Here is a 21,377-nt window from a genome sequence, read left to right as displayed (position 1 = left end):
TGTGAACTTGAGCTTATCGTTCAGTGATGAGATCAAAACAGTCTACAGACTGAGGGCACGTTGAGTAATTTCTTAGAAATCACCACTTAACTCTTCTATTGAAATACTCTTTTGCGATGAAATAATTTAAATGGACAGCAAATATAGACATAGATATATAGAGTAGACATATTTATTAATAGTTGGCATATAGACAGTAGGCGCAGACTTCACTGACTCTGCCCTAATTCTCTTCATTCTGCATTTAGATGCAGAGGTAATACACGTACAGATACAGGTTTAAAAAACCCAGTGAAAGGCTGCCAGTGGAAACTGACTAGTACAGTGGAGCACTTTCACCTCAGTTGAGCCTTCACACACAGGCTCGGCTGTTCTGCCTCTGTAGCTCGGAGGCTGCTCGGCTCCAAATATACAGTTCAAAAAAACCTCCATCACAAGTTCTCCTTGTCCTCCTCCAACCCGGGAGTCCAGAACTGCAGCATTTTTGTATATGGAAGGCTCTTCTTGCATTGCTAATGTTGATAAGTAACAATATTCTGTGTGTTAGTTTACACAGAGACATGTCAAAAGTTGAATAAATGATGATAACTGTTGATTTTGTGATGTAGATCAATAGTTTACCAGCATACAAAGTAGAAATAACATGACACAAAGATACAGCATACTGGAACAGTATTGTGTATCTGCTCATACTTATAATATTGCATATTTCTATACATTTAATGAATTATTTACAGTATGAGACAATGGAGTGCATCTTTACACAGTATTTCCTCTCATTGTGCTGTGTCTCCTGTGTTGTACAATACTCTGATCAACTGTTATCAGCGGCTGCCAGCTGGTGTCAAAGCTTTTTCCAACATAGCAACAACTGATTTAGTGTCTGTTGCTCCACAGCATTGGAAAAAAAAAGTGTCCTTGCCAACACACAACCAGCTGATCACTCCTTTACAACTTGTGTTCCTCTTCTTCTATGTTCTGAAGCTTCATCAAAGTTTCAGACAAGGCTGCCCTTTCAGAAGAGGGTGCAAACTACTGTTCTCCTGCTTGATCTATCACAGTTTTTATCCAGAAATGTCCCTCCTCCTTTGAGCAGGCCTCAGGCCTGTTCGGCACAGAGGGACTTCCTATGGCACCCTGCTGTCACTGTGAGACAAAAGGCAGCAACTGTCACATGAAGGACAACAATCCCTCATATCTAAACAATTCCCAGACTTGTGGTCGCACAGGCTTCTCATACAGTGTTGGTGTGTGGTGGCTCTGTTGAGTCTACCATTAAGGTTGTGTGTGTCGTGCTGGTATCCATCATGCTCAGCTTCTCTGTCCTGTTCCTTGGTTCTTCCCTCCGTCTTCCCCTCCGCCAACACAATCTGCACCTACGACTGACAGAGATGTAAATATGTATATATCATATCATGCATATGCAGCAGTAATAGCAAAACCAGTTCAAAAATCATGCTTCCATTTGAAATAAACATGTCAACACTGGGAAATACATTTATTTGCTTTAATGTAAGAGTTGGATATGAAGATTAATACCACTCTTATATCTTTTCACTAAATGTGAAGCTAGAGCCAGCAGCCGGTTAGCTGAGGTGAGCAATAGCTAACCTGGCTCTGTCTAAAGGTCAGAAAATCCACCTACCAACACCTCTAAAGCTCACTAATTAACACATTATATATTTTTGTTTGTTTAATAACACAGAAGCACTGCTAACAAATGGTGAAAGACAAATATTATGCTGTTGAGAAAACTCATTATACAATCTGCAGTTTATATCCATTTGCTTGTGTATTCTGGGTCATTTTGTATGAATTTGACAACTATGACACCATGTCTTGTTCACAAATTCAAAATTTTGAATTTGCTACCGTGCTGATTCATGCCTCTGAGTCTGACTGGCCTCTTCTCCAAGGCAACACTGGCTGACGCTTAAGGGTAATGTAGTATTAGACCCTTTCGCCATGCCATGAGAGACAAAACCGGATTACTCAGAAACAAAGGGAACAAAAACAAAGGAGAGTCTCATGTTTTTATGTTTAAGTAAATTTGAGGATAGCATTTCAATGAAAATGCTGAAATTAATTATTCACAAATTAAATATTTTGAATTTTATGCTTCAGTCTTTGTACAGAATGAGATCGAGATAACTGGTGAGTTTCAGAGGTGCTGGTAGGTGGATTTTATTAACTTTGGACAGGGCTAGGTGTTTTCCCCTGTTTCTCTTCATGCTAAGCTAAGATAACTGTCTCCTGGCTCCAGCTACATCTTTTACAGGCATGTGAGTGTGAATACGTGTATTTCCCCAAATGTTGAAATAATAAATGTTGTTCTTTTCTTTTAAGTACTTTTTATACATTGGTAAGTCACATTTTTTTCTGTCCCACAAGCACAAAAGCTTACTGTGAACAAATGCAGATAAATACAATGACAAGAATGAGAAAAACGAGTCCCGCTATGACGCAGGCAATTATGATTTGTCGTTTCTCTCCTATCCGCCAGCCTAGGTCCAGATATTCACACCTGCTGCCAAAGTAACCACGCTGACACCTGAGACAAAGAAAAAAAATTGCTTTTATTTCCTTTATGTAACAGACAATAAAACAACTCTACTGCCTCCTTCATCCTTGACATTTTCCTCTGTCAAGCTCCTAACTTTGAATTATGGAGGCTGGAATGTCTTATTCTTATTCCTCTTTACAGTAACGCTTTCTCGTTCACCATTATCTCCATCTTTTTACAGTAGACGTCTCTCACCTGCAGGACGGTGCATTCTGCTCTTCAATGTAACGACACTCCCCATGGATGCAGTAGTTTGTAAGTTTCTCTGGACATTTTGAGAAGTGGCCAGTCCACTGCCCTGTATCTATTGTGTCTGCTGGAGAAATTTAATGACAACATTTAAAAATAGTTTTCATCATCTGTTAAAGTCTGCAAACTTATGAACAGTGAAAGGTATGAATTTTTCATATTGTGTTCAAAGTAATAGTTAGATATTTTGGACCTTTTCCCTTTTTTTGCTGAGAGTTAGATAAGAAGATCAATACCACTATGATGTCTGTCTCCTCAATATAAGGCTATAGCCAGCGGCCGCTTAGCTTAGCATAAAGAGGAAAAATGAAACAGCTAGCCTGGCTGTGTCTGAATGTAACTAAATCCACCGGTCAGCACTTCTAAAGTTGGCTAATTTAAACATTATAATATAGACTTTTATTTTATAGTTTATAGTTTTCTCCAGTTTCCAGTCTTCATCATCACTCAACTGACTCCAAAACCACAACAACCAAACAAATAAGATAACATGTCAATTAGCTAGCTTAGGTGCTAGTAGACATTTTTTATTAATTTCCACACTAGCTGTTTCCCCTGTTAAAATAAGCTACACTAACCAACTGCTGGCTTAGGCTTCATATTGAGGAAACAGACATTTAGAGTGGCATCAATCTTTTTGTCTGACTCTTGTAAAGAAAGCGAAAAAGGTTATTTAAAATGTTGAACTATTTCTGTAACTGTGTCACGTTCTGTCAGCTTGCTTCTTTGACTTACACCCTCACTTCTGGCATGGTGGCTTGATCATATAAATAGACTGTTTGGAACATGATCCAGAGAGGAGGCCTGATTAATCATTGCCAGGAAAAGCCTAGTGTCATCAAGGTCCCGTTAACCACATGTTTCAATTATTACAATCCCTTACTAAATTAAACATATGCTAAGGTGGGATAAAGTTACACACTACAATTCCCATTCTCACCATCTATCTCTTGGCACTCTTCTCTCTCTTGCTCCACAAAACACACCCTAAAACAGCTGCTAGTGGCCATAATGCTAAACGTCTATCCCCGGTTACAAATGCTTTATACTACAGGGTGCCGCTAGCTTTACAGCTCATTATCTTTGAAATGAGCTTGTAAAAGTATACTGCTGTTCATGTGACATCAATGACAGCGCTTCAGTTGTTAGTTGAAAAAGAAATTATTCAGTTACAAAGTTCAAAGGAATGGTTAGGAAAATATGTTTATTTGCATTCTTGACAGGTGTTAGCTTATGAGATGATTGATGCCACTCTAATGTCTGCTTGCAGAATATGAATCTAAAGCCAGCAGAACTTGGTTAGCTTAGTTTAATGGGGGAAACAGCAAGCCTGGAAAATGAGTAAAAATGTCCACCAGCACATAAGCTAACTAATTAATGTCACATCTCATTTGTTTAATCTATACATAGATAGATATTGTGTAAAAATTACGTGGTTTTGGAGCGGGTTGAGTTAGCTTAACTTGATTAGGGAAACGGCTAGCTTGAAAATGAATAAAAACGTCTACTAGTAGGCTATGTAAGCTAGCTAATTGACATGTTAGATCTCTTTAATCTGTACAAAATGACAAGTTGTGGCTTTAGAGGGAGTTGAGTGATGTTTTCAGTCTTATTGCTAAGCATTTTTGCTATTAGCTTCAGATTTAGCCTACAGACATGGGTAAATGTTAAACATTTTTTTTAAATTAATTTTGATGAAGCTCCTAACTCACTTGTTGTAGTAGAAACATATTGTTGTTTTCTCATTTGATGCAGTTACATCAAACAATGACTAAAATATTTTTTAAGGAATTTAATTTGGCTACAAGTACATTTGATGTAATTTATTGAACGAAATACTCAATTTACTTGAACAAATACTCAGCAGAGCTAGTTTACCCTATAGTTTATGCATTTTTCAAAGACACAGAGAAGTGATAACAACTATTTTAACTAGCCTACTCCTATGCTCTCTGGACAGCCTGGAATATGTCTCCTCCACAATTAACTGCCTCATGTTTTCCTGTTAAGTGTTTCAATGCAGTAGGTGCATTTTTATAGCTACATCTGTGCTTAGCTCATACTTCCATTGAAATATCCACCTTAAAACTTCACAGCAACCATTTATGACATTGTGAAGGGCCCTGCCCCCCTCACCTCTTGTCCATATCTACCTGTGCAATTGTCTCTGTTGCCATGGTGATGACAGTCAGACACAGTTTGATTGGCAGTCTCCTTTGTGGTATTCCATTCTGCCATGGAGTATTTGCATAAGGCCAGAGCTGCAGCCAGAAACACAAATAAACCGCCGATCACACACATGCACGTACACACTCACAACAAACAGATGCATAAAGTATGCACGTGCACAACTGTGCAAACATTTTAACCAATTTGTGACCACATTCCACATAAAGGAAAAACTCATTAACATCATTTTTAAAAAGTTATTAAAGAATAGCTCTGCTGAGTCATGATGTCAGCCTGCCTTATACGGTAGGAGATTTCTCTCGTTTATGCTCACCTCTGTCTCTCTCTCACACACACACACACACACACACACACACACACACACACACACACACACACACACACACACTTTTTACTGATCTAAACAAATATATAAACTCTTGGAGCAGACATAAAGTTTACCAGACTGTGTAAATCTATACATCTATATTTAATTCTACATTAGGAAATCCTGTTGTGACAATGACTATGCTACTAATCACAGGGGATATATTGCTGGTGTATTACAGTAATTTAATCATTAACCAACACTGACGTCTACTGTACAAAAATAGCTCAGTAGGAAGAGCACTGTCATTAAACCTGCATTACTTTGAAGGCACATGGATGATGAAAAGGTGCGCCAATAACCAAAACAAATACAATTATAGTAACTCATAAAATGCAATTTTAACTCTATCTAAGTCCCTTGAGAAGAAAATGATCACTAGTAACACTTCAAAAATAACAATATGTAAACATCCCTTTAATGACAGACGTCTGAGATTATACTAAAACCAGTCTTCTGTTTACAATTAATAAGTAGGGAAGGTGAACAGGATAAAACAAATCTTACCTGTTACTATCCCTACATAGAGTCTGTACACCTTGGCCATCTTCTCACTTGATAAAAGCGCTCATCTACATGAAAGTTCAGTATCATTGGCCAATAGAGATGAAAGTGGACCAAGTCTTTCTCAGAGGTCCTTGGTAAAAGGTGTGGACAAGCTGTGGAAGTTTCCCAGTGGTGTGTCGTTTTGTGGTCCTTCATTGATGGCAGTTCGGTTCATAGTCATCCAGGGAAAGCTTGAGTCTATGACCAAAGTACATACACACACACACACACACACACACACACTCACAGCCCAAAGTGTCTCTCTGGACTGTGACTGGAAGGCACTACAGTGTGTGTGTGTGAGAATCGAAAAAAAGGGGTGGCACTGAAACCCAACTCTCTGCTCCCCGCCCACACCTTTAAAGGAGAATAGGACTCCATTCAAGCTATTCAGGTTATTTCCTCTTCAAACAACAATTGCACCTTTATCCCTGGCTTTACTTTCCTTCTTAAGAATGAAGCGACAGGCGGAAAAACTCATTGACAATAAACAGCAGCCAGTTTAACAGCAAAGTACTTCATTTATATTTCCCATTGTGTTGTCTTTTGGAGAAACATGCAAATATATGATCTGAGTTTGGCAGGTTGACTGGTCCAAAATCAGACACTGAAACACACTGCTGTAACATCTGGACTTCTTGTTGGTTTAGACTGATTCCTGCAGGGTATGAATCAACTGGAAGAAAGTTTAATGTGAAAGTTCAAATGGCTTATATTTGTACTTTACTTGAGTATTTTCATCTCATGCTTCTTTCATGCTACATTTCAGAAGGAAGTATTGTACTTTCTACTTTACTGCATTTTTTCTGACAGCTGTAGAATTACTTAGCTCCAACTCGGCCAAGTACTACAGTGTGCTGCTTACACATTAATGCATTAGTGATAAAGATCTCACAATATAATATATAATAGTTTAACACTCACATGGTTTGTTTTTTTTCTAAATTATGCACTTTAATTTTTAAAACTTTAAGTACATTTTGCTGATAACATTATTTACTTTTACTTAAATAACATTATCAATGCAGGACTCAAACTTGTAATGCAGTATTTCTACATTGTAGTATTGCTACTGTTACTGAAATTAAGTATCGGAATACTTCTTCCACCACTGGCAGTTCTGTTTTGGGAGTGATATTTTTATTTTCTAGAAATGACCAGCAGATGGCATAAGTTGACACTTTCCTTTTATAATTAAATAAACATTTTCATCATGTCCTGTGACACCTAAAACATATACAACTTGATTTTTACCATACATGTGTATGGCCAGTTTAGTGATGTCATTACTGGAATTGTTGGGTCTTTGTAAATCATAGAGTGTGGTCTAGACCTACTCTATCTGTAAAGTGTCTTGAGATAACTCTTGTTATGATTTGATACTATAAATAAAATTGAATTGATATTGAATTGAATGTCAGGATGTACTGACACACCCAGGAGTACACTTTCTCTTCACACGATTTTAGCTGTTGTTGCAGTGTTTTTATTCTTAAAATGTGTGCAGAAAGTTGATTGGATTGAACTTTTGACTTTAATGTGATTCATTTTAGAGTTGTTTTGTGTTTGTCATAGTGGTGCCTGCCCCATCTCATATTAATTTCTAGCAAATTACTAACACTAACAACTTATAAATGCATAGCTGCTGCAACAATTTGGCTGTGTTGAACACTAAACATAAAGTTATATTTTAAAACTGAATCAAACACCTTCCTGTGATGTAAAACAGAACAAAATATACTGCAGAAAGAGTAATGGAAGGCCATTTCTGTCAAACCTCAGCATGCAGTTGGTATTTCTGGTTTTATATTTACAAATTTTTCTGTTTTCCGGTTACAAATTTGTTGTCAAGTGAATCAGCTTCACATTTACGCTTTGGTTTCTGCCCTATATAGAGAGAGTTTCTCATTTTCACATAACGTTAATTTTCTGAATCCCATTCTGCTCATTCTCAAGAAGTTTAAAAAATGAGAAATGTCTGATCCCCTTAGTGTGGTATACTGCACATTTGAACAAAGGTTGTTAGGAAAGGAGGCATCAAAATGGGAAAACGATTGAGACTTGTCCGAGAACAGTGTACTAACAGGAAAAGGAAGTAGGCTATAGAGCCGTCTCATGACTGGCTAGACCCTTTTTTAGGCTGACTGTTTCTGGGGCGATTGTCGACATCTTCAAATATATAACTTCAATTTTATACAGAATGCAAATAAATAAAATAAACAGACACATGACTAAACATCCATAAATAAAATGTGATTCATAATATCCAATTCCCACACTCTGGTGATTCATGCTTAATTTCTAATCTAATATATAGCCTTGAGCTTGTAAATAAGGTCCAAAATCTTTAGTAGCTCACAAGCAGAGTGCAGTGTGATTCTCTGTGGAGTGTCTTTGCAGTTTTGAACAGGAAGACCCAGTTTCCTCTCTCTGGCTGTGCTTCTAACTTAGACTGAACATCAGGAAGCCCGTACGCAGAGAGATTCCAAGGCGTAATTTAGAGCCCGGCTATAAACATCCGCTTCGTATAATCCATAATAGTCTTAGACTATGCCACTGTCCAAGATCACGCTTATCTAGCATTACCTTTCAAAAGTTATTTAAATAAAGACTAAGAGGAAGTAGGTTCCTGTAATGCCCTTTAATGAGTTCAAAGCAAATCTCAACATCAATGTAATAAAACATTTCTTTAAAAAAAAATTTTATGCGTTTTTCTTTTCATGTAAATAAAAATGATATATTTCCTTCTGCAAGTGAGTTGCCACAGTTGTGTCGACTTCTTCCTCCTCTGCAAAAAAAGTGCACATCTTTATATTCCTCATTTGAAATTCTGCTATATTATTAATAATAGGCGTTACAAATAAAGGCTGTAAACTTTGTGGATGCTAACCTTTACACTACAGCACAGGAGCGTGGTTCTCTGAAGGGGTTGCTGCCTGTGGGGACTCCGACTAGCAGGGCGTCTTTGCCTGCGTTCTGCAGGCAGTACTGCTGGAGCTCTGCAGCCGCCTGGGACACCTGGGAACACAAACACAGACATATGTATTTATATGGTATCACTTTCTAAGTAGCCTATATATATATATATATATATATATATATATATATATATATATATATATATATATATATATACACAAAGGGTTCATAAGCATTCATTAATGAATGTATTAATGGTTAATCATTACATTTACATATGTTGTATTGCTTGTTAAACTTCTTTTAAATGATTTTTATTGTATTCTACAAATACCTTTTAATCTATATGTCACATTTTAATGTGTCAAAGTGTATGGAGAGAGCACACAAACACATTTATGTGTTTTAGTTTTAGAGTATTTTGAAATGTTTAATTGATACAGCCTGGGTTAATGTGCACATTGTGTGGAATAAGAGTAGAACAATGTAATAGGAGACATTGAATGAGTGTGCTGTAACAAGACAAGTAGGGGGCTAATAAATGAAAATAGTGTATAAAATAAAAGCAGAAAATTATAATGTAATGTGTTGAATCTAATACAGTAGGCTTGTGCGTATAACAAAGTTAAACAAATCCAGAAACTCACCAAACCCTAAACTCTCACGCGCTTTTGCATTTATAATCTTATTCTGTCTTTACCTTGATTCTCTCCACACTGGCCTCGAGCTTCAGTTGTTCTACGAGCCGTCGCATGTTAGATAAATTGGAATTAGAAGTCATGTTGGTGGAAATTGTTTTGAGGAAAGAAGAATTCCTTGTAAAAAAAAAAAAAAAGTCCCCTTCAGTCTTTCAACACAGGAGCTGACTGCACTAATGGGCAGCAAAATGCTCGAGGAGAAAGAGTGGCTGGGTTTCTTTCCAAAGACCTCTGTCCACTTCACTGAAGAAACAAGCAGGGATGGCAACTTAGGAAACTTCATGAGGAGGAAGTGGGAGGAGTAGTAAGATGGGGGGGGAGATGAAGGAGAATGGCAGGAGGAAGGAGGAACAAGAGCATTGCGATGGAGTAGAAAAAGACTTGGGGAATGGAGGAATGGGGAGGAAATCAAGTGTGAGATGAATGGAGAGGAGGAGGAAGTGGAGGGTTAGAATAAAAAGGAGGTGGAAAAAGAAGGGCTTTATTAAAAATTATAAATAATTTTAGTAAATAAAAATAACTTGAGAGGATTGACTGTGACTCTTGTGGCAAATAAATATTCATAGCTGCAAGCATAGGCCTACTTGCTTTATGTCTGATTTTTTTCCCCTTTATTTAGTCATTATTTCAGTCATCTCAGTTTGTATAACATAGATTATACATATGACAATACAATTGACATTATATAAAATGTAAAAAATAAATAGGAAAATAATTCAAACAAAAAGTAAAAAAAATGAAAAGGTGACAGACTTCACTGAAAAGTGGTGACAGCAGGTGTTCTCAAGTAAATAGTACATCTGATTTATAAACTAAAAATCAGTTAATGACCACATCAGACCTCCACACAGGCAGGGTTCCAAATTAGCACCATCTACTAGCGAAATGCTGGTAAAATAGGCAAGTGGCTGGTAGATTTGCTACACTCACCAGCCAAAAAAACAATGGTACTCTATTGAGTGGCTGGTGAAATGTGCCATTTGGCTGGTGGACCAAAAAGTTAATTTTGAACCCTGCACACAGGTATCAAAATAAAACATTGCAGTATGATACAATACAGCCAACTAAAGTAGGGCATAGTACTCTGCAGAGTGAGCAAAGTTTTTTTATTAAAGTGAATTAGTGATGATTACTTCATTCATAAATCATAGGCTACATCAATAATAGCCTAATTTTAAGCATAATCCATAATGATGAAGATACAGAAAAATAGAAATGCATGGCAAAAATAGCATATTGTCAAAATTTTAGAGACCCCCCCGACACACACACACACACACACACACACACACACACACACACACACACACACACACACACACACACACACACACACACACACACACACACACACACACAAAATTTTACAAATCCTATTTTCAGGGAGCCAAGCTCCCCCTGCCTCCTCTAGTGTGGTTTTCACTCTGGTTTAGGCATTGGTGGTGCAAACACTGACATAAGGGTGCAAACCATGGCGCAAACACTACTTTAGGGGCGTCACCTTCTTATATACAGTCTATGGGCGTCACCAGGGCGTCACGTGTAGAAAAGTAGGCGTCGCGAAACGTTCGTTGGCTCTGCGCATGCGCTCGTCTGGGCTTGCCATAAAGTGCTGTGAGACGTCGTGCTGCAGCTTAACAGGACATTACTAGCATGCAAACAGCGTTTAAATGCAGCTCCACTTCCCTGAATCCCACATGGCTAATGAACTACAACACTCGCTGCTTATGCTTGGGTCCTCATTGGTCTGCCGGTGCCCGTTGGTTAACAGGATTTGCTGTAAGTAGCTTTTGCCGAAAGGTAAATATTACAGGAAAGTAGGTGAACCTCCTTCAGAGAACCAACACCTCTTCTGACCAACATCGAGGTGTTGAAACGAGGAAATATGAGCTAAAACTACACTTGGAGCTGTCAAACCTCCGGGACTCTTTACTTTGAAGTTTGTCTGAGACTTTAGCAGACATGGTAGAGGTGTTTACCGGCAGGACACTCCTGAATAAAGACGGGGATTTAGTCGATCCTGAAGAGGCGTTGAGGAATAAAGTGGTGGGGATCTACTTTTCTGCAGGATGGTGTCCCCCATGTCGAGACTTCACACCCATCCTGTGTGATTTCTACACGGAACTGGTTGAAGAGAGCGAACCTCCGGCTCAGTTTGAAATAGTTTTTGTCTCCTCAGACAAGTCGATGGATGACATGGTTGAATATTATCATGATATGCACGGAGACTGGCTAGCTCTGCCCTGGACGGATGATTACAAGCAGTAAGTATCAAAATATAATGAAAAGTCAATGGGAGTTTAGTTATTTGATTTATAAAGTGTATGAATGTTTCCCCTGGCTCTTAAACAAACATTTTAATGTCAATGTATTGCACTACTTGGCTGCACTTGATTGTGCTTTATTTGTCCTATCTTATTAGGATTTAACCCTGTTATCCATTAGCTCATTAGTCTGTGCTCCAGCTTATGTAAAATCCTTATAAAAGTCACCCTCTCAGGGATTAGGGTTACATGTAGGACAGACACATTTTGATTCAATTTATATTATTTGATTCTGAATATCCAGGTCCCATGTTAGATTTAGCCTTTGCTATTTGCTTTTGTTTTCACATGCCTGTCCTTTTATATACAAATATTCCTTTACTCAAAAGTAGGCCTAGATATACCACAATGAAACTTCTGCATTTAAGTTGTTGCTTACGTAGAAGTAGAGATATATTACTAGATGATGATAATAATAATAATAATATCAAAATGACTCATTATGAAGGCAACATGGGCCTGTCAGTGATATGTTGTTATATTCTTGGATTAACGTTACTGATGCATGCTGTGTGAGCAGTATTTTAATGTTGTAGCTGCTCACATGAAGGTAAGTTGTAGGTTTAAAAAAAGATATACTGCTTTGTTAAACCAATAACGATGCTAGTGCTGCAACTGACAGTTATATTGTTGTATTGATTAGTCTGCTGCTTACCTTCTCGATAAATCAATCGCTTGATTTAGTAAATGTTTAAAAAAACAAAAAGGCCATCTCAGACCAAGGTGATGTCCTCAGATGTCTCATTTTGTGCCGACAAAAACAGTTATAAAATATTCAGTTTACAATAATATAGGAGTAAGAAAACCATCAGAACATTTACATTTGGGATGCTGAAATGAATAGAATTTGGGCATTTTAGCTTAAAGAATTAGTGAAACGATTAATTCCATTGAATCGATTAATCTAATTATTTCAGCTTTATTTTATAGCGTATGCAGTATTTCAATATTGTAGCTGTTCAAGAGGAAGCTAATTTGAAATAATTTCTTATATACCGAACTATACAGCTGTGTGTAATTAAATAACTATGCAATAACAATGCATCAAAACTTTTGAAACTATCAGATGAAATATGACTCTGTTAGGTATCTTGTAGCTAAAATTATGTAAGTACAAAAGGTGCATAAAATGGAAATATGAAACGGTATAGCTGTAAGGATTGGTTGATTAGTCGATCACCAAGTCAATTCTAACTTTTTTGATGTTCAATTATTTGTTTTGTTATAGGTAGAATTTACCTGATGAAGGTCTGAGACCGAAACGTATTTTTCTAAATAAATTATTGCTTGCGTAATGGTCAGTGTGCGGGACTCTTCTCTAAAATTTCGTTATAAGCAAAAACTATTTTCTTTTTCCCACTTGTGAAATATGAGAATTTTCTGCTTGTCTTTGTCATATGTGATAGTAAATAGAATATCTTTGGGGTTTGGACTAATAAAACAAGGAATTTGAAAACCTCACTGTGGACTTTATATTATGAAATTTATTATAACAGGTATGTTTCACTATTTGTTGACATTTTATAAACAAAAAGATTCATTGAGGAATTATCAGCCGATTTATCGGTAATGATAATAATCGTTAGTTTCAGATGTTCAAAATGGTATATAATTTAAATATATTAGTAAAGTATCTCATATTTGTACTTATGTCCCGTACCTGAGTAAATATACTTTATTATCTTCCACCACTATCAAGCATATCATGTTTTATTCACAAAGTAGAAGAACCAAAGCAACAGTTGTTACAGGTGTCTTTTTTTTTTTTGTAATTAAAGCCTTTCTTTGTGTCTCCTTTCTCTCTCAGTGAGTTGAAGCAGCGCTACAAGATCACAGCGGTCCCTAAACTGGTGATTGTGAAGGAGAACGGCGACATGATCACAGACAAGGGCAGGAAACAGATCAGAGACCGAGGCCTGGCCTGCTTCAGGTCCTGGCTGGACGCTGCAGAGATCTTCCAGAACTTTAAGGGTTAAGAAATCAAGTCGAGGAACATGTCAACCCATCTTTTCACGAGGGCTACTGTAGCCACATTAGAGAGCTGAACAAAACCAAAGTAAAATAATTCTATGCTCATTTTAGTTCAGTGGTTCCCACTTGGGGATGAAGGGTCAGAAGATGGTTAAGAGATATGAAAAAGCAAACTATATTTCTGTTACACAAAATTATGTTTATTTATTCAGATAGTTTTGCTTTTTTTTCTTGTCAAATACTGGATATATTTTACTTCTTAAACACTCTAAAATCCTTCAATTAAATAATCTGAGAAGGAAAAATCAAACTTTGGTTGAATTGCTCACAAGTCATGCTTTGATGAGGGGTTTACATTTAGATATGGCTTTGTTTTAAGGGTTCACACTCCAAAAAAGGTTTGGAAACGCTGCTTTAAACATCCTATGCATTTAAGACCAACCTCAGGCGTGTCCATTATGGTTCATATGTGAAAAATGCTCTGCTTTAAGGAAATTGTGCATTAAGTATGAATAATACAAGCCAGCTACTGTAGTTTCTGAGTTTATTTGAAATGCGTTCATTGATGTTTATAAGCTTGTGCACTAATTAAACATGCAGTTAAACCTTGCTTTTGTTAGGTAGCTATCTTTATGCTTTTTAAGGTTTGACTTGTAGTTCTACATTGAACTGCCTCTATATTTTTGTATTTTTATTTTATATGAGTTGTTGAGACGGTTATTATTAAAAATATATATATTCTGAGATGTATTGTCATCTGTTTTATCTCATATTTCTGTTAGGAGTCTCTGTATATGTCCAATGTTTTATGTACAAACAAAATGATTCCCTGTTGCCTCGTTAAAATGCAGAAAGCCCACAGGACATTGTTTCCAACGTGCTGGCACATTCACATCCTTGGGCCTAATTGCCTTTTTTCCCCTTGTGCATGCTGACACTGCTGTTATCACTTATAAAACATCCAACAGGCATGATGACATGATGATGACTCTGCACAGGCCAGTCTCTCCAGTACCTGTCTGCTTTGTAATATCAAATGCTGCAAGTCTTCAAAGGACACCGTGTCACACCATGTAACGCCCAGAGGCTTCATTCAGGAATAAATATGGCTGGAGATGTTGCTTCTCCTCGGGTTGATTCAGGTATGTATGAATGCTGCCCCTTCATCACAGGTCTCGGAGGACTTCCTACATCTCACAGTCTAGCACTGAATAGAATGATGCAACTCCTTCAAGTAAAGGACTGCAATGGAAAATAATGATGCCTCAAATTTGCATAGAGAATCTATAACCAACTGAACTGAACTTTATTGATCTACTTTGAATCATTATTCCTCTGGTGCACTTTTGTGGAAACTGTAGGTTCATAGTCTGCCATGTGGGGTCACTGTTTTGTCATATATGAGAATATGGTGTTTGAATTTTTTCAATTCTACTTACATTTAGGACAGTTTGCCCTAACCCCTTATCAGACACAAATTATTATTTAAAAAAGAGTATTATTATTATAGGTCTTAAAATGTGTTTGGAGGGGATCTTAAGAACCCAGTCCTTCACCTATCCATGTACATTTTTCTTCAAATCAGATGAAGGTCTGTCTATTTTATTATAGGTTTAAATAGTAGTTACATTGCCCTGCTGGGTGTAAGGGTGTGTGTGATTACATCATATTAGCTTTGAGAATGTGTGAGTTTGTATCAAACCCATTATTCTGGCTCATGGATGTGGCCCATACAAGTTTCTAAGTTGTAACTAAGAACTTTTAATTTTTTTGTCGATCGACTAATCGTTGCAGCTCTAGACAGATGCTGTGACCATCATAGGAAGCTGTTCACTCTTATGTTTCATAATCCCATGAGAAATGGGCCATGAGATGGAAGGGCACTTACAATTTCATTTTTTCATTCAATTCATATAACCCTCTATTCAGGGGGTCTTATTAGAGTGTTATATAAGTGTTATAATTATAGTGTGAATATAAGAAAGCGCATATAGGCTCATTTTGTGTCCTGTAATGACAGTGTTGGAAAGTAACTGAGTAAATTTACTCAAGTATACTTTTTACTCCACTGCATGTATTTAATAACTTTAGTTTCTAGGTAATGCATAGATTCAGATGATTAATACAAAATGTAATCAACAAATACATTATTATGTATTAGGATAGCACTTTATTGATCTCTGGGGAAAATTCACAAGCTATAGCTGTATATAAAGTAATTAAAATAATAACCCTATCTATACCAGCAGCATTAAAGTGATGGACACATTAATGTATCAATTATAATCCAATAAAATCCAATAATCTGAAATGGGGCTTTTGGCACTTATGGTATATTTTTTATAGTATTATGCTAATACCTTTGTATTTTTTCTTACACTGTGGTGCTAATTTTACTTAAAAGATCTGAGTAGGCCTATTTCTTCAACCACTGTGTAATGGTAATAAGGTAATTAAATCATGAGTCATTACACAATTAGCCTACAACTGAAATTCACATGATGTTATCCTTGATATGTGCAGTGATGAAGAAAATGTCTAATATTTGTTTGCTTCCTCTCTGCTGCTTGATTGAGACCCCAGCCGGCAGAGAACCTTCCAGTTCAGATTAGGGTGGATCTTTATGTCGACTTCACAATAATTGGAGTCAGTCGGACTTCTTGTTGGCTTTACAAATGAAAGGCAGTAGTGTTTCCTGCCGCTGTAACGGTGTCTTGAATCAACTAACAAGGCTGTCTTTATGTGAGAGCAGGGCGGGAGGGAGGCGCAGAGCTGCAGGGACCGGCGGACCCTGCACGGAGAGAGCGCTACTGTCAAGTTCACCACGTTAATAAACAGAACTTCCGCTCAAAACCCTTAAAATAAAACACCTATTAGGTTACATAATAAAATTGATGACTGATTATAGGCCTAGATCATAGACTGTATATCAGTCTATGGCCTAGATCTAAACTTTCTAAGTTTTCATCACAAGACTAGCTAGATAATAAGGTCAGATCACCGTTAAAAAAAAAAAAACTTAGCATTGACTTAAATAAACTTAATGACTTTTCCTAGTTTTATTAGAATTGCTTATTAACATGATTTTGATCTAATGACAACTTGACATGTTTCAAGTCCACTAATACTAGTTCATATGCGTTGTATCTGTGATTGTTGTTGATCATAGTGTTGACAAGCTACTTTTTAGCAACACGACCTTTCCCAAAATCCAAATAGGCTAAGTATTTTTTTGAGGATTATAAATGGCAATTAATATTGCTCACATTGACATTGTTGACATTGGCGCTAACTTACTTCTTCGTAGTTTGACGTGAGTGTCACAGACCCCACTGCTGTATTTGAAAAGGTAAAGCTAGCTATAGCGAGTTAGTTCCTTTGCCCTCCTACTTCTTGTCTTTATGCTTTAGAACATAAAGACAAGAAGTAGGAGGGCAAAGCAAGCCATTTTGAACTATAACCAGTAACGTCTCCTAAGTTGGTTCTTTCCAGAGTCCCCTTAAAACCGCAAATGTTAGTTGTTTTTTTTTTACACTTGTTTAATCCATTTTTGTGTGCAGAAAGACAATAATGTGTTTTAGAGGTGCTAGATTTTGTTAGCAGTTCACTTTAGGCTAGAAAATCTAAGCTAACTTTAACGTTTAAATTATCGGAAGGGAAAGCGAAAAGGCGTAGCTAACGTTATCTAGCTATGTTCATAGTTATTCATAGTGTGCTCTGGGTCACAAGGAAGCCCACTTAAAACAATTTAATTTGTTAAAATATAAGCACTCTAAAATCTGGTAAAACTCCAGCATGAAACAGGCAGTCAAAATATGTATTTAAACCTCTTAACTGATACGTGTGACTTAACCAAGACAAAATGTATTTACGAGTATGCAGCATTTCAGAATTGTATCTTGGTAAATTTATTTTATTTTGAAGGAAGCACCCCTCATGTTCCAGTGTTCGTCTGCCTCTCTTCGGCAGGCTTCACGCTATTTGGCGGTACAAGCGCTCACACCCCTCATACTCTCGCGTGTGTCGGTTGCAGACCGGTGGAGGGCTGCAGGGACGGGACCGCAGCACCGGGACAAAAACAAAGCCTCCACGCAGGATGGACTGAAGCAACGACTGCTGCAACTAGAGGTAAATTGACCGGGTGAGAGTACACTTTAACATTGTAAACTACAGATGTTGCAATGCCGATAGCCATAGTGTAAAACAGAATTATTACAACATCTTAATAGTTCGCATGTGATGAGTTTACGGTGAGCTTTCTCACCCTGCTCAATGTTAACTTCAAGTTTGCTGTATTTGCTGGAAATATCCAGCTACTTTTCGTGAGCAATCATGAAAAAACAGCTACCAATTGTAAAAATCAAGTCATCTTTTCCATAATGCACTTTATGAACATACTTTGACTATGAAAGAGTCAACTGTGTGGATACAAGTTTTTGTTACATAGGCCTATTTAATATTTAAATGAAACAGTCCTTATTGTCAATGATGATGATGATGAAAGACCCTCCAGGTTATTAATCTGTGAGTCATGTTTTAGGTCACTTGAAAGCAAAATCACATGGAGGAATTAAAAAAAAAAACGCCCACAATAATTTCTAGTGGGTAGACCCAGATAATAAAATTACATGCACTCAGTGAAAGTGCAGGCTTCCTTTCAGCATCTCACTTACACACACACACACACACACACACACACACACACTCTCTCTCTCTCTCTCTCTCTCTCTCTCTCTCTCTCTCTCTCTCTCTCTCTCTCTCTCTCTCTCTCTCACACACACACACACACACATACAGGCATATACACACACACACACACACACACAGTATGCAGCATACTGAGCTGGAACTGGAGGTTTTATCAGGAAAATGGTTCTAATCCTGCTTAGTGCATTCACTAACAGGCACCTAGCACGCAGAAATATTTGGTTTGCAAGCTGACAGAGTTGTTTTTCTCATATCGGAAGAATGAAACTGGAGATTATGTGGGATTTGAGGTTGTTTAGCAAGCAGAGAAGAGAAAGACTCTGGAGAGTGTACACATAGTACACTGAGGGTAAATAACTGTATGATGTGATACTTTATGACATATATGTGCTTTCTGTGCCTGGAAGATAAAGTTGCCCCATTTCATTTGATTGTGTGTGTGTGTGTGTGTGTGTGTGTGTGTGTGTGTGTGTGTGTGTGTGTGTGTGTGTGTGTGTGCGTGTGTGTGTGCGTGTGTGCACGCGCGCGCGTGCGTGTGTGTCTCTCTCCTACATGTGTGTTTATTCATTTTCAATGACTCCGGGAGTGTGTGTGTGTGTTCTCACTTTGTGTTGCCGTGCAGACAACATACACTCTCATGTTTTATAGATCAGATAACAGGAATCTTGCAGGACATGTTAATGGTGCTGATGTAATGTCCCTGCAGCGTATTGACAAAGTACCTCTGATGATATTACAGTTGTTTTTGCTCAGTTAGATAATGCTGATTTATAACAATCTATTAAATTGAATGGAGAGCTTATGAACGGCACTGAAGGGTTTATTTCCTCTAGGGCTGACTGTTAGTTGCCCCACATAAACCACTATAAATGATCAATAGCAGAGGGTGAAGAACACCACACACAATGCACGTTTGCATGCAAAGACACCACAGTTGAGAAATGCCACAGTTCAGCCTGGTAGTAATGTCTGTGTGGCAGTTAACGGTCCAGGGAGAAGAGGGAAGTAATGAGCTCTGGCCATGACTGAACTTGGCTCACACTTGTTAACATCTTTCACAACTCATTTGCCAAACATTTCCGTCGGATAATGTTGCACAAGTGGCAAGAATATTGTAAAGGTGATGATGTGCAATTATGACGGTGTGTTGCAGGTGAATAGCTGAAATGAACAGATGTGATTTGTGGACACACTAGAAATCATTTTTGTTGTGTAAATCTCAATTTGACTGCTCACTTGATATCCCTATTGTCAACTATTCATAAATTTCCACTTGTAAAATCAGTGTCAGCTACTGTGAAGCATGCGGCACAGGGAGTATCTTACTATACAAACTAAGATTTATTATAGTGCACCATGATTACGCAGAAATGAGCTGTGCCCTATCAGAATACTATTGTGGTTTTCCATTGTGTTTTACTGAACAAGGGAATGCCCACTAATTTCCCCTCTGCACAGACATACTGTATATAGCACATTGTAAATTTGGGTGGTGGCTTTTATTGTGTTATTGGTTTATGGAGGAGATCAATCTGTATTTTTGACTCCTACAGGCACTAAAATCAATGTTTGTGTTCCACGCTGTTCATTTTAGATAGAAATCAGAGTAACTGTTGATGGCTGACAGAAACTACTTCTGTTTTAAAATGCTAACAAAGCACTTCTCCATATTTTTGATAAGAGACAGATACAGAGTTTTAAAGCTGATAACGCTATCCACTTCTTCTCATATATTGGCTAACATATACACCCATATATCCGCGATGAGTTTAAAATCCGACATAGAATGTGTAGCCCAACCAACAAACAAACAACACATAACATTTTTGATAAGAATCCCTTAAAGAGACAATTAAATGAAAAATACCTTTTCCAAATTGTAATCCTGTGTTCCTGCATTAAATATGTTAAGAAATTAATATATTTTGGAGTATTTTTATATAAAAATCCTTGTCTTTTCTCTTCCTGTAAAACAAAAATGAAATGTACTTTGGGTGGCGACTAGCAAACCCGTATACGGCCTGCACATTGTTTTTCCATTTGTTCCATTTCTGGCTTTATCTTTTCACTTAAAAAAAAAGTTTGTCAATGAATTTGTACAGTAGCACTAGGGTGGCAATTGACAATTATAATCATTATGATAAATTGTCTATAACATGTCAGAAAATGGTGAAAAAATATCTTCAAATGATGATATCTATCTATCTATCTATCTATCTATCTATCTTTTGTGCTCTACATTGGCTGCAATGCAATGACCCATTTTCCCCATGGGGCCCATTAAAGTTTCATCTGATACCATCTAACCTAACTGTAAAGAAATGGGAACACTTTGAGGACCAACAGAGAGAAAGGGAGGACGAGGAGGAGGAGGAGGAGGGGGGGAGGGTGGTGAATGTTAACACAGGCCACTTGTAGTGAAGTAGAGGAGTGTAATGTGGGGTTTTTTAAGGGCTCTCCAGATGGCATGTCGACAGGCAGGTTCCGGGGAAACTGGCCCCTAATGAATGGGAGGGAGAATCACCTGAGGGGACAAGAGACATCAAAGAACCTTTCTCTGCTTCACTCTCCTTCCATCTCCTCCCACATGCTCACTTTATACTGACTTGTTCGTTTTCTCCTCTCACACCATGTATCTGATCAACTCGCTTAACCATTCCCCTAAGTAATCTGTGGGCATATAGTTCTCACCAGCCTCATTTTCTACTCATTTTTTAATTTATCTTAATTAATCTCTCCTCTCCTTCCTTCTTCCCTCCTAGCTTACACCCCTAGAGGTCATTCCTCATTTTTACAGTGAGATAGCTGCAGGGCAGGTTCAGACAGAGCTGTCTGAGAAAAAG

General features: G+C 37.6%; 4 protein-coding genes across 9 annotated transcripts in view; 2 read left to right on the top strand and 2 right to left on the bottom strand.

Moving 5' to 3' along the window:
* Nucleotides 1-161: 161 nt before the first annotated feature.
* Nucleotides 162-6,723, bottom strand: btc (betacellulin, epidermal growth factor family member). 2 transcript variants are annotated; one of them, XM_031317797.2, is made up of 5 exons: nucleotides 5,877-6,723; nucleotides 4,966-5,073; nucleotides 2,759-2,876; nucleotides 2,405-2,551; nucleotides 162-1,382 (listed from the first exon to the last, which is right to left on the bottom strand). In XM_031317797.2, exons 1-5 carry the CDS (start codon nucleotides 5,914-5,916, stop codon nucleotides 1,235-1,237), a joined length of 561 nt encoding a protein of 186 aa, XP_031173657.1. In that variant the 5' UTR covers nucleotides 5,917-6,723; the 3' UTR covers nucleotides 162-1,234. The 2 variants fall into 2 exon arrangements, with proteins under 2 accessions (XP_031173657.1, XP_031173656.1); XM_031317796.2 differs by having other exon boundaries at nucleotides 2,759-2,879; nucleotides 5,877-6,716.
* Nucleotides 6,724-8,544: 1,821 nt separating this feature from the next.
* gng10 (guanine nucleotide binding protein (G protein), gamma 10) lies at nucleotides 8,545-9,800 on the bottom strand. 2 transcript variants are annotated; one of them, XM_031317913.2, is made up of 3 exons: nucleotides 9,535-9,800; nucleotides 8,806-8,933; nucleotides 8,545-8,722 (listed from the first exon to the last, which is right to left on the bottom strand). In XM_031317913.2, exons 1-2 carry the CDS (start codon nucleotides 9,613-9,615, stop codon nucleotides 8,808-8,810), a joined length of 207 nt encoding a protein of 68 aa, XP_031173773.1. In that variant the 5' UTR covers nucleotides 9,616-9,800; the 3' UTR covers nucleotides 8,545-8,722; nucleotides 8,806-8,807. The 2 variants fall into 2 exon arrangements, with proteins under 2 accessions (XP_031173773.1, XP_031173772.1); XM_031317912.2 differs by having other exon boundaries at nucleotides 8,545-8,703.
* A 1,354-nt stretch (nucleotides 9,801-11,154) lies between these two features.
* Nucleotides 11,155-14,571, top strand: nxnl2 (nucleoredoxin like 2). 2 transcript variants are annotated; one of them, XM_035991538.1, is made up of 3 exons: nucleotides 11,155-11,796; nucleotides 13,664-13,849; nucleotides 13,886-14,571. In XM_035991538.1, the coding sequence occupies exons 1-2, from the start codon at nucleotides 11,495-11,497 to the stop codon at nucleotides 13,830-13,832; spliced, it is 471 nt and encodes a 156-aa protein (XP_035847431.1). In that variant the 5' UTR covers nucleotides 11,155-11,494; the 3' UTR covers nucleotides 13,833-13,849; nucleotides 13,886-14,571. The 2 variants fall into 2 exon arrangements, with proteins under 2 accessions (XP_035847431.1, XP_031173686.1); XM_031317826.2 differs by having other exon boundaries at nucleotides 13,664-14,571.
* A 3,186-nt stretch (nucleotides 14,572-17,757) lies between these two features.
* Nucleotides 17,758-21,377, top strand: part of csgalnact1a (chondroitin sulfate N-acetylgalactosaminyltransferase 1a) — a 29,026-nt gene continuing 25,406 nt past the window's right edge. For 2 of the 3 annotated variants that reach the window (XM_031317682.2, XM_031317686.2), the window contains exon 1: nucleotides 17,758-17,955. The gene's annotated coding sequence lies outside the window, so the exon portion shown is untranslated. The remainder of the gene's footprint in view (nucleotides 17,956-21,377) is intronic. The other variant, XM_031317683.2, reaches the window with a different exon arrangement.

Source organism: Sander lucioperca, chromosome 14, assembly GCF_008315115.2.
Source record: "Sander lucioperca isolate FBNREF2018 chromosome 14, SLUC_FBN_1.2, whole genome shotgun sequence".
In the NCBI taxonomy this organism is placed as follows: Eukaryota; Metazoa; Chordata; class Actinopteri; order Perciformes; family Percidae; genus Sander; species Sander lucioperca.
The sequence above is the reverse complement of the archived record's forward strand: the minus strand, read 5'-3'. Positions and strand labels throughout refer to the sequence as shown.

Bases quoted from the DNA above. Each gene is read 5' to 3' on its own strand.
- btc (XM_031317796.2), bottom strand. From the start codon at position 5,916: ATGGCCAAGGTGTACAGACTCTATGTAGGGATAGTAACAG. The intron at 2,880-4,965 runs GTAGATATGGAC...AAATTTCTCCAG, and splicing joins CAACAGAGACAATTGCACAG to CAGACACAATAGATACAGGG. The intron at 1,383-2,404 runs GTAAGCTTTTGT...CATCTCTGTCAG, and splicing joins TTTATCTGCATTTGTTCACA to TCGTAGGTGCAGATTGTGTT.
- gng10 (XM_031317913.2), bottom strand. From the start codon at position 9,615: ATGACTTCTAATTCCAATTTATCTAACATGCGACGGCTCGTAGAACAA. The intron at 8,934-9,534 runs GTAAAGACAGAA...TTGTGTTCCCAG, and splicing joins CCAGTGTGGAGAGAATCAAG to GTGTCCCAGGCGGCTGCAGA.
- nxnl2 (XM_035991538.1), top strand. From the start codon at position 11,495: ATGGTAGAGGTGTTTACCGGCAGGACACTCCTGAATAAAGACGGGGAT. The intron at 11,797-13,663 runs GTAAGTATCAAA...TTTCTCTCTCAG, and splicing joins TGGACGGATGATTACAAGCA to TGAGTTGAAGCAGCGCTACA.